The sequence below is a fragment of the Dendropsophus ebraccatus genome, chromosome 7 (assembly GCF_027789765.1).
Source record: "Dendropsophus ebraccatus isolate aDenEbr1 chromosome 7, aDenEbr1.pat, whole genome shotgun sequence".
Taxonomy (NCBI): domain Eukaryota; kingdom Metazoa; phylum Chordata; class Amphibia; order Anura; family Hylidae; genus Dendropsophus; species Dendropsophus ebraccatus.
In genome coordinates, this window is record NC_091460.1 from 100,119,423 (window position 1) to 100,131,805 (window position 12,383).

Genomic DNA, 12,383 nt, shown 5'->3' on the forward strand with positions numbered 1-12,383 from the left:
CTTGTATTCTTATTTTTTTTATACTTAATATAGTGTATAAACATTTTCCATGTAAGGGTGGGTTCACACTACGTTTTTGCAATCTGTTTTTTCATCCGTTTTTTGCAAAAAATAAAAAAAAACCTGATGAAAAAAACAGATGCATTTGTGTGCATCTGTTTTGATCAGTTTTTTTCACTGATTTCCATAGTAAAAAAGGATCCGTTTCTTGACAGACAGACACAAAAACGTAGTCGACCTAATTTTTGTGTCTGTTAAAAAAACTGATCCGTTTTGATTTTCATAATAGAAGTCAATGTTAAAACAGATCAAAATGGATGCACACACAAGCATCCGGAAAAAAAACGTATTGCAAAAACGTGTGAACCCAGTCTTTATTGAAAATTTGTTTTTACTTTCTCTTTTGTGGCCTCTTGCTGTGCTCCATTCAGAGTAATGTCCATCTTAGAAGATCAACAGATCGCTGATCTGCCAAACGATAACACTGCCGTTCAAAGAGCTCAATGCAGTGAAATCCTAAGTGCATTGCCCCCTGGGAAACATTAATATGCAAAAGAGGAGCCTGTGGAGCCTCAATTAAGAGTCTCTAAAAACACAGGACTAGCCAGATATCCCTCTGGCAAGGACCCAGCCAAGGGGTGGCTCCTGTAGGGAAACCACCAAAACCACCATATTAAGTGGCCTTATAAGTCAATGTAATGACAAGGGAAAAAACTTAGGCCAGGTATCCATCCACAGACAGCTGTTTCTCTTATGGCTCTACTAGGCATTGCTCCCACCTAGCCAGAATCCTGCTCCACACTGATGAGGGGCAACACCCCAAAACAGCTGTCTGGGTCCGTTTTTCCGTACGTGTAAAGGGGGGCCTTATAAAGTGCTTTTTTTCCCTGCACTACTGCATCAAGGCTTCACTTCCTGGATAAAATGGTGATGTCACTTCCTGGATAACATGGTGATGTCACAACCCGACTTCCAGAGCTGAGTGGGCTGTGGCTGCTGGAGAGGATGATGCCAGAGGGATGCTCAGTGTCCCTCCAGTGCCCTGTGTCCCTCAGTGTCCCCCTGCCATCATCCTCTCCAGCAGCCACCGCACAGCTCTGGGAGTCGGGTCGTGACATCATCATTATTTTATCCAGGAAGTGAAGCCTTGACGCAGTAGTAAGTGCAGGGAAAAAAAGCACTTTATACTTTAAATAAAAAATTTCACCGGACTTCTCCTTTAATTTCTTCACACCCATGAATTGGACTAGAGACATCTAACAATGGTAGGAGATGTGGTATTTTCATACATTCCATGCTGCTACTGGTTATATGGGCCTAAAACTAGTGACAACTAGTGACTAGTAAACTTAATCAATCTCTCCCTATACTCAGATAGGAATAAGTCAGTGGGGTGGGGAGAAGCTGATAATTTCAGGCATTATTCCTTTAAATTAAAGCGCAGAATTCACTCCAGATTAGCACTGTGTGAATGTGAACTGCACTTTACATGGCAACAGAAAGTAGGCACATAAGTACAACACTGTATTATATAAATTAGGTAATGTCTAAACACACTGCTCTGCAGTGTGGCGGATGTATGACAAGCAGCTATTTCAGAATTTGTTAAGTATAACTTCAAAGGAACAATACTAACATTTTGAGTAGCTGTCAACCAGTAGTGTGTTAACTAGTCTTTGAGTGTCCATTATTTATTCTGTTTTCAACAATCTTTTGAGATACACTGTTATTGTTACTAGTCCAGTAGCCGGTCTTGGTCTCAATCCCCGATGGTCTACTGTTTTCTTGTCCACTTTCCTCACTTTCTTCCACATCACTGCGAACATCATTACCAACCTAAGTTACAAAAGATTTAATGGGAAAAAAGTGAAAAAAAATTGTGATCGGGCACAAAATATAATCATCTTTATGATCACTTTGACCTTCGGTAGCGGAGCTGCTACTAACTTCCCCTTTCCAAGTTCCCATTTAGGTTGGTATCAGACACACTGAGATTTTTGCTGGTATTGTGTTATGTCCGTGCCTGTTCAGACCTCAGTGGCGACCTCTGCCCGTAAAATGTGTAAGTAACTGCGCTACTGGCCATGATCCAGTGTGCACGTCTCCTACCTGTCCGATTCCAGACAGAGTTCTAACTAGTAATGGACAGTTGCCTTCTCCACTTATCTATCTTAGTTGTCAGTCTTTGTTCTTTGCGGTCTGGATGTCAGAGTGCCTCCCTGGACCAGGATAATATGCCTACAGTTTTTGTACTGCTATCTCCGGTTTGACCTGTATCTCGCTGACTATTCTTTATTGTGTTTGTGTCTTGTCTTGTTCTGTGTCTCACTTACTCAGCGTAGGGACCATCGCCCAGTTGTCCCCGAACGCCTAGAGTTGAGCTGGCAAGTAGGCATGGACAGTCTTGGAGGGCCTAGTGCTGTCTGTCCCTGTATTCCTTTCAGGTCCTGGGTTCCCTTACATGTTGCTTCCAAGGACTACCCAAGTGACAAAGCTGTAATGCTAGATGAGCTTTCTTGTTGCAGGTATACATATTGGGGGAGATTTATGAAAGAGTGTAAATATACACCTGGTGTAAACTGTCCACAGCAACCAATCACAGCTCCTCTTATATTCTACCAGAGCTGAAAGCTGAGCTGTGATTGGTTGCTGTTGGCAGTTTACACAAGGTGTATATTTAACCCCTTAGTGACCGCCATGCTGCCTTTTCACGGCGGCCACTAATGGGCTTTATTCCGATGCGTACGCCTTTTAACGGGGGGCGCATCGGAATAAATTACCGCCGGGCGGCAGCTGCAGGACGGGTGATCAACGGTCAGTGTGACCGCTGACCCCCTCCTGTAACTGCCCGGAGCGGAGGATTCTCCGCTCTGGGCAGTTTAACCCATTAAATGGCGCTGTCAAACCATGACAGCGGCATTTAACGGGTCCCGGTGGATCCCGGACGGCGCCGCAGGTCCATCTACATGATCGCGATGTCCAGCGGCGCCGTCCGGGGTCCCGATGTCTCCATGGTGATTCCAGTGTCCTAATGAAGGTCCCCGGGGTCAGCATGGAGATGCCTGATGCTGACAGGGGTGGCCGTGGCTATTGCCTGTCAGCATGAGGCATGATACAATACATTGCAGTACATCAGGTACTGCAATGTATTGTATCAATGATCTAAGTCTTTTACACTAGTGTACAGTAATGTACACTAGTGTAAAAGTAAAAAAAAGTTATAAAAAGTGTGCACCAAACACAACACAGCCCCCCCCAGCAATAAAGATGCATTGCATTCCCCATACACTATAAAACATTACATAAAAGTGATCAAAAACACAAATCCTATACATATTTGGTATCGTTACGTCCGTAACGACCCAATCTATAAAATTCTATCAATAATTATATCGCACGACACACACTGTAAAAAAAAATAATAAAAAAAAACAGTACCAGAATAGCTGTATTTTATCAATCCACTTTAGAAAATACGTCATAAAAGAGATCAATAAGTCATATACATATAAAACTTGGTATCAATAGAAACTACAGATCTTCCCGCAAAAAATAAGCCTCAAACCAGCTCTGTCACGCAAAAGATGAGAACGCTATGGATCTTGCAATGCGGCGACAGTTTTTGTGGGTTTTTGCTAGGAAGATAGTTTCTATTGCGCCAAAAAAAACTATACAAATGTGGTATCGCCGTAACCGTAGCGACCCAGAGAATACATGTATTATGTTATGTTATTAGTGACCGCCGATATGGATTTTTACGGCGATCACTAATGGGCTCTATTCTGCTGCCATCAGCTCTTTATGGCGATGGTGCAGAATAGTGCAGCGGCTCCGGTAATGCCCGCAGCCCCCTCCTCTCAGCTATCGGAGGTCGCTGAGGGGTTGGGGCAGAGTGTGGGGTCAGTCCCGGCAAGTCCCCTCGCCGGCGATCGCCGTTATTATCAGTATAACGGCGGCCACCGGTAACAGACATTGCCAGTGCAGCTGAACGCTTTCATCTCTTCTCACCGTGAATCCACAGTGAGAGGAGATGAGAACATGTCCCCCCCCCCTGTCCCCAGAATTAACCCTAGTGACCTGGCCACTGACCCTCCCCTCCCTGGGCGGCCATCTGATCCAAGATGGCAGCCACCATCACTGTGAACAGACTCTGTTCACAGTGATGGATTCCTAAAAATGATCAAAGCTTCATTCTCTCCACCTCCGGAGGTGGCGGAGAGCATGGGGCAATGATTGGTGACCACCCGGTGTGGTCCCAGTACAAGTGATCAGCAGTATATACTATATACCACTGATCGCTTGTTCCAAATGGTGCCAGCACTTTTTTACGCCTGTCACCAAAGTCAAGTGCCCTGGATTACCCGTAACCACCCTGGATTACTTGTAACCACCCCAGATTACCTGTAACCACCCTAGATTACCTGTAACCACCCCAGATTACCCGTCACCAACCCAGATTGCCCGTCACCACCCCAGATTGTCTGTAACCACCCCAGATTGCCTGTAACCACCCAAGATTGCCTGTAACCAGCCTAGATTGCCTGTAATCTCCCCAGATGGTCCGTATCCACCCCAGATTGCCCGTTTCCACCCCAGACAGCCCATAACCATCCCAGACAGCCCATAACCACCCCAGATTGCCCGTCACTACCCCAGATTGCCTGTCACTACCCCAGATTGCCTGTCACTACCCCAGATTGCCCGTAATCTCCCCAGATTGCCCGTATCCCCCCCTGATAGCCCATAACCATTCCAGACAGCCCGTAACCACCCCAGATTGCCACAGACTGCCTGTAACTACCCCAAATTGCCTGTAACCACCACAGATTGCTCGCAACCACCCCAGATTGCCCGTCACCACCCCAGATTGCCCGTTGCAACCCCAGATAGTCAGTGAACACCACCAGATTGCCCGTCACCACCCCAGATAGCCAGTGAACACCCCCAGATTGCCCATCACCACCCCAGATAGCCAGTAACCACCCCTAGATAGCCAGTAAACACCCCAGATTGCCCGTAACCACCCCAGATTGCCTGTGACCACCCCAGATTGACCGTAACCACCCCAGATTGACCATAGCCACCCCAGATTGGCACAGACTGCTCGTAACCACCTCAGATTGCCCATAACCCCACCAGATTGCCTGTTGCCACCTCAGATAGCCAGTAAACACCCCGAGATTGTCTATTACCACCCCAGATAACCAGTAAACACCCACATATTGCCTGTAACTAAAATGACACTCCTTCTCTTCTGAGCCATGCTGTGTGCCCATACAGTGGTTTATGCCCACATATGGGGTACCATTGTACTCAAGAGAACCTCCGTTACAAATTTTGGGGTGCTTTTTTCCCCCTGTTCCTAGTGAAATTGAGAAATTTCAAACTAAACAAACATGTTATTGGAAAAATTAAATTTTTTTAATTTTTACGGTCTAGTTTTGAATACTTTCCTCCAATACCTGTGGGGTCAAAATGCTCACCACACGCCAAGATGAATTCCTTGAGGGGTGTACTTTCCAAAATGGGGTGACTTTTGGGGGGGGGGTTCTATTCTGTAGACATTACAGGGGCACTGCAAACGCACCTGGCGCTCAGAAACTTCTTCAGAAAAATCATGCACTGAAAATGCTTGGAGCTCCCTTCCTTCTGAGGCCCGCTGTGTGTCCACACAGTGGTTTATGCCCACATATGGGGTACCGTTCTACTCAGGAGTACCTGCGTTACATATATTGGGGTGAGTTTTCTCCCCTGTTTCTTGTGAAATTGAGAAATTTCAAACTAAACAAACATGTTATTGGAAAAATTCTATTTTTTCATTTTTACTGTCTTCTTTTGAATACTTTCCTCTAATACCTGTGGGGTCAAAATGGTCACCACACCCCAAGATGTATTCTTTGAGGGGTGTACTTTCCAAAATGGGGTGACTTTTGGGAGGGGTTCTATTCTGCTGACACTACAGGGGCTCTGCAAACGCACCTGGCGCTCAGAAACTTCTTCAGCAAAATCTGAACTGGAAATGCTAATTGGCGCTCCTTCTCTTCTGAGCCCCGCTGTGTGCCCACACAGTGGTTTATGCCCACATATGGGGAATCGTTCCACTCAGGAGAACCTGCGTTACATATATTAGGGTGAGTTTTCTCCCCTGTTCCTCGTGAAATTGAGAAATTTCAAACTAAAACATATTATTGAAAAAATTCTATTTTTTCACTTTTATTGTCTTCTTTTGAATACTTTCCTCTAATACCTGTGGGGTCAAAATGGTCACCACACCCCAAGATGTATTCTTTGAGGGGTGTACTTTCCAAAATGGGGTGACTTTTGGGGGGGTTCTATTCTGCTGACACTACAGGGGCTCTGCAAACGCACCTGGCGCTCAGTAACTTCTTCAGCAAAATCTGAACTGGAAATGCTAATAGGCGCTCCTTCCCTTCTGAGCCCCGCTGTGTGTCCATACAGTGGTTTACGCCCACATATGGGGTACCATTGTACTCAGGAGAACCTGCGTTACAAAATTTGGGGTGCATTTTCTCTCATGTTTATTATGAAAATGAGATACTTTAATCTTAACAAATATATTATTGGAAAATTTCTATTTTCCATTTTTACCGGCCTAATTGTGAATACTTTCCTCCAGCCCCTGTAGGGTTAAAATGCTCATTATACCCCTAGATTAATTATTTAAGGTGTCTAGTTTCCAAAATGGGGTCACTTATGGGGGTTTTCAGTATACAAGCCTCCTAAATCAACTTAAAAAAAGAACTGGTCCCTAAAAAAATCAGTTTTGGAAATTTCATGAAAATTTGATAATTTGCTGATACATTTCTAAGCCCTGTAACACTCTAAAAAAGTGAAATATGTTTACGAAATGAAGCCAGAATAAAGAGGACATATTGATAATGTGACTTACTAACCAATTTTTGTCATGTGCCTTTTTTTTTTAGAAGCAAAGAATTTCAAAGTTCGTAAAGTGCAAAATTTACAAATTTTTCATTATATTTTGATGTTTTTCACAAAAAACACACAAGACAGTGACCAAATTTTGCCACTAACATAAAGTACCATATGTTACGAAAAAAACAATCTCAGAATCGCTAGCATACGTTAAAGCATCACTGAGCTATAAGCCCATAAAGTGAGACATGTCAGATTTTGAAAAATTAGCCTGGTCATTAAGGCCCAAACAGGCTTGGTCCCTAAGGGGTTAAACCCTTTCATAAATTTATCAAACACAGTGTAAAGTGAAACTGGCTCAGTTGCCCCTAGCAGCCAATCAGATTTTGCCTTTCATTTTCCAAAGATTCAGTGAGGAATGAAAAGTGGAATCTGATTGGTTGCTAGGGGCAACTGAGCCAGTTTTACTTTACACCATGTTTGATAAATCCCCCCCCCCCCTCTCCCCCATTGTGTATTACAACTTTGAAAGAAAAATAAAGCTCGTCTGGTAATACAGCTTCACAATGTTGCTATTCCTTGGCATCAGTCACATGAAAATCTCAATTTCCCTTGTGTGTCTGGAGGCTATTCACTATGCTTATACAGTACTTTGGGATACCATAAAAAGTATCCCGAAAGAAATAAGATGTTGGCCTTTTCTGTATACTGTAAAAATTACATCACTTTTTCTTAACTGTACTGTACTTCATACATTTTTTCTTTATTTTTTGTGCTTTTACGTTGGTACTAATGCAAAGTTGTCTGTGATGTCAATGAAATGGATTTCAAACATAAAATAGTATCCCTATACAGTACAGACCAAAAGTTTGGACACACCTTCTCATTCAAAGAGTTTCCTGTATTTTCATGACTATAAAAATTGTAGATTGTAGCGGCATGCTATTCTATCTGGTTTGCGTTTAGTTAGACCTGGGGTCCTCAACTGGCGGACGGCGGTCCGAACTCGGACCGCGGAGGCCAGCTGTCCAGCAGCTTTAGCGCTGCTCCCTGCACAGTAACTATGAGCGCTCGTAACGAGCGCTCATAGTTACTGTGCAGTAGCACCACTGACAGAAAGGGAGGCATTGGCTCCCTCCCTGTCAGTCACTCGTGGCCACAGCGGTCACAAGAGGTCACTCTCCCCTTTTGGTGTCGGCACTCGAGTGCCGTCACTGCACTGGTGCCAGGACAAGGGGAGAGCGCCCTCTAGTGACTGCTGCAGTGTGGCCACAGGAGGGAAAGAGAAGAGGAGACGCCAGACCCAGGTGAGTATAAGTGTTTGTTTTCTTATGTTATATGCTGTATGGGAGGGGGGGAGCGCACAGGGGGGCTATATACTACTGGGGGAGAGCGCAAAGGGGAATATATACTACAGGGGGAGAGTGCACAGGGGGGCTATATACTACAGGTGGAGAGCGCAAAGGGGGAATATATACTACAGGGGGAGAGTGCACAGCGGGGCTACATACTACAGGGGGAGAGCGCACAGGGGGGCTACATACTACTGGGGGAGAGCGCACAGGGGGGCTATATACTACTGGGGGAAAGCGCACAGGGGGGCTATATACTACAGGGGGGAGCACACGGGGGGCTATATTCTACAGGGGGAGAGAGCACAGGGGGCTATATACTACTGGGGAAGAGCACACAGGGGGGCTATATACTACTGGGGGAGAGCACACAGGGGGGCTATATTGGAGGGGCAGAGTGCACAGGGGGGCTATATACTACTGGGGAGAGCGCAGAGGGGGGCTATATACTACTAGGGGAGAGCGCAGAGGGGGGCTATATACTACAGGGGGAGAGCACACAGAGGGGCTATATACTACTAGGGGAGAGCGCACAGGGGGGCTATATGCTATATGGTAAGGAGAGAGCGCACAGGGGGGCTATATGGGAGGGGGAGAGCGCACAGGGGGGCTATATACTACTGGGGAGAGCGCACAGAGGGGCTATATACTACAGGGGGAGAGCGCACAGGGGGGCTATATGGGAGGGGGAGAGCGCACAGGGGGGCTGTATACTACAGGGGGAGAGCGCACAGGGGGACTATATACTACTGGGGGAGAGTACACAGGGGGGCTATATACTACTGAGGGAGCAACAGGGGGGCTATATACTACTGGGGCAGTCACCCCTTTGTACCTAATTTTAAAGGGCTGGTGAGAGAGAAAAATGCCAGTTTTCCCACTAATGAGCATCAATTCTGTATATAAATAGTTCAACAACGATTGTTAAAAGTTAACAAAACACGTTTCCTACTGATGTTCAACTCGGACCTTCACCTGAGAATAGACCCTGGTAAGTGGACCTTCACTAAAAGATGAGTACCCCTGAGTTAGACCATCATTAATTTTTTAACAGGACAATGACCCCTAACACACCTCCAGGCTGTGTAAAGGCTATTTGACCAAGAAGGAGACTGATGGGGTGGCCTGGCCTTCATAGTCACTAGAACAGAACCCAATCGAGATAGTTTGGGGTGAGCTGGACTGCAGAGTGAAGGCAAAAGTGCTAAGCATCTCTGGGAAGTCCTTCAAGATAGTTGGAAGACCATTTCAGGTGACTACCTCTTGGAGCTCATCAAGAGAATGCCATGAGTGTGCACAGCAGTAATCAAAGCATAAAGTGGCTACTTTGAATAACCTAGAATATAATAAAAAATACCTTTTTTGTTAAGTATACTGTATAATTCAACATATGTTAATTCATAGGTTTGATGCCTTCAGTGTGGATCTCCAATTTTCATAATCATGAAAATACAGAAAACTCTTAGAATGAGAAGGTGTGTCCAAACTTTTGGTCTGTACTGTACGTTCACATAGTCTTAGGTTATGTTCACATACAGTAAATAATAACAAAATATGGCCATAATTTTGAGCTAGAAATGTGTCCACATATTGACAATGTAATAATAATCTCCATTGAAGTCAATGGGAAATTGTCTGCCAGTGCATAAATAGTATAGAACAATAGCTAAAACTGATTGTGACTGTCAAAATAATGGACATACTCAGTATTTACGATCTGCCTTTGCAAAATATGGGCTTGCTTCTTTTAAACCTATTCACAAGTAAACATAAGGCCCCGTTCCCACTGAGCAAAACTAGCGGAATTCCGCAGTGGAATTGTCCGCCGCGGAATGCAGTTAGCCTCCCGCTCATAATGGGAGTCTATGGGAGGTGCGCGCTCCTGCTCTGTCCGCGCTGAAGAATGAACATGTTCATTCTTCAGCACGGACAGGGCAGGAGCGGAATTCCGCTAGTTTTGCTCAGTGGGAACAGGGCCTAATAGTTCAATAGACTACATAAGGTCTACAATGCTTTTTTAACGCTCAAATAGTACATATACTGTACCTGAGTAAAACAGGCCAAACATGGTGACTATATATGGTCTATTAAGCCTATGGCTCCACAGTGGTATACACTGAAATACCTTTTTGATGGTATCCTAATGTAAATTGCAGCCAAAAGGTCATGTAAGCAGCCTGTAAGTTAAAAATGGCAGGTGCAGAACCACTGATTTATGAATTACTATCAGAAAATTAAAGGACAACTCCAGAGAAAATGTTTTTTTCAAATCAACTGGTATCATAAGGTTATACATTTTGTTATTTTTTAAAAATCTCCAGTACTTTTCAGTAGCTGTATGTCCTGCAGCAAGTAGTGCGCTCTCTCTAGTTTGACACAGTCCTCTTACCTTGCCAGTAAATGCAAATCTGTATATCATACGGAGAATCATAAAAGCCCAGAAAAAATGGAGTATTTGTAATGTCATTAAAAGAGCATTGAAAAAATAATATCCAAAGAAAGGTTGGTATCTTAACATGGAGGAATAATATGTACTATAGATGATCCTAAAAAAAAAAGACATTTTAGCAGGATGGCTTTAATAAGTAACTTCTGATGCTCGACTAATAACTTGTATCACTAATACAAATATGGATTTAAAGGAGAAGTCAGGCAAAAAATGTTATTAAAGTATTGTATTGCCCGCCAAAAGTTATACAAATCACCAATATACACTTATTACGGGAAATGCACATAAAGCTAATTTTTCCCTGCACTTACTACTGCGTCAAGGCTTCACTTTCTAGATAAAATAATGATTTCCTAGAATTTAACTTCCCTGATGGTCCAAAGAATTAGAGGGATCCAAGTCACTAACTTTGGTGGTCTAAGGTCGACAAGAGATAAACAGTCAGATCCTGCTAGCTTAGTTAATCACCATTTTCTAGTTCATGTAGTTACTGTGTTACATTTATCTATCCATGTTAGGGCCCTATTACACGGAGCAATAATGGGCCAATTTGTCTGATTATCGCTCCGTGTAATAGAGACAAAAATCAGCCAATGACAATGATCATCTGCTTGATCATGTCTTTTGGTCCTGACATCGCTCACCGTAATAGCGATGCGCAGCCGACGGCTGCTGACTGTAAAAAAACCCCAAAAAACCTGTATACATTACCTCTCCATGGTCCCTGGGGTTCTTCTGCCCTCTGCCTGCTTCCCGGAGCTGCCGCTATAGCTTCAGAGCAGGTCTCTGAACTGACAGGCTGCTCAGCCAATTACTAGCCATGGCAGTCCCTGCCAGTGATTGGCTGTGCGGCCTGTCAGTTCAGAGACCTGCTCTGAAGCTACAGCTGCAGCTTCGGGAAGCAAGCAGAGGGCAGAAGAAATCTGAGGGCCGGGGAGAGGTAATGTTTAAGGGCAAGGGCTGCACGGTCATAGGGCTGCACGGACTAATGAGATATATGTTGCTAAACGATTATCGAGCCGTGTAATAAGCTCAGTATGCAAGCACCGTCATATGAGGGCATTTCTTAGTCGGTTTTGCAACCCAAGGTCTCATCAGGAGGTCCCAACTCCTCTTTGACTCTCCATTACAGTAGGAGACCTTAGATTGTGCATAATCCACTCCACTACAAACTACCAAAAGGCACAATGCTCACTAGGGAACTGCCAACTACAGCACACTGTCAGCACCTCAGGTAGGGCCCAGGAGCTGACAGATTCCCTTTAATTATTTACTCCTCAGTTTGCTGCTATTTCAGTCTGGATGCACTAGACTGGCTCCATTGTAAATTTATTAAGTCTGTGTAGGGCAACTGGATAGAGATTGCAGAAAGTCAGCTTGTGGGGGGTCTAAGCACTGAGACACTAAAGAGTTAAAACACTTGACACGTCTCAGTGATGTAAAATGTTTTTTTGAAATGACAAGGACACTTTAACACTCTCCATGATAGTATGGATTAAAGCACATTCACAGCTTTGCAGCGCACGCTACATAAACACTACATCAATACTACTACATCAATATACATACACACACCCCTCTACTATATCACCATACACCAAACAGCTCTGCTACATACAGACACACACACACACACTGATATTAATACAGATAGCACCTACATGGAGTATCTAATCTAGTACATGTAA

At 44.4% G+C, this 12,383-nt stretch overlaps 1 protein-coding gene across 7 annotated transcripts in view; it reads right to left on the reverse strand.

The window, feature by feature from the left end:
- Positions 1-1,139: 1,139 nt before the first annotated feature.
- CERS4 (ceramide synthase 4) overlaps positions 1,140-12,383 on the reverse strand; it is a 101,946-nt gene continuing 90,702 nt past the window's right edge. For 6 of the 7 annotated variants that reach the window (XM_069977977.1, XM_069977974.1, XM_069977980.1 and 3 more), the window contains 2 exons: positions 10,636-10,792; positions 1,140-1,836 (listed from right to left, as the gene is read on the reverse strand). In XM_069977977.1, the coding sequence (XP_069834078.1) occupies positions 1,666-1,836; positions 10,636-10,792 (328 nt within the window). In that variant the 3' untranslated portion in view covers positions 1,140-1,665. The remainder of the gene's footprint in view (positions 1,837-10,635; positions 10,793-12,383) is intronic. The other variant, XM_069977979.1, reaches the window with a different exon arrangement.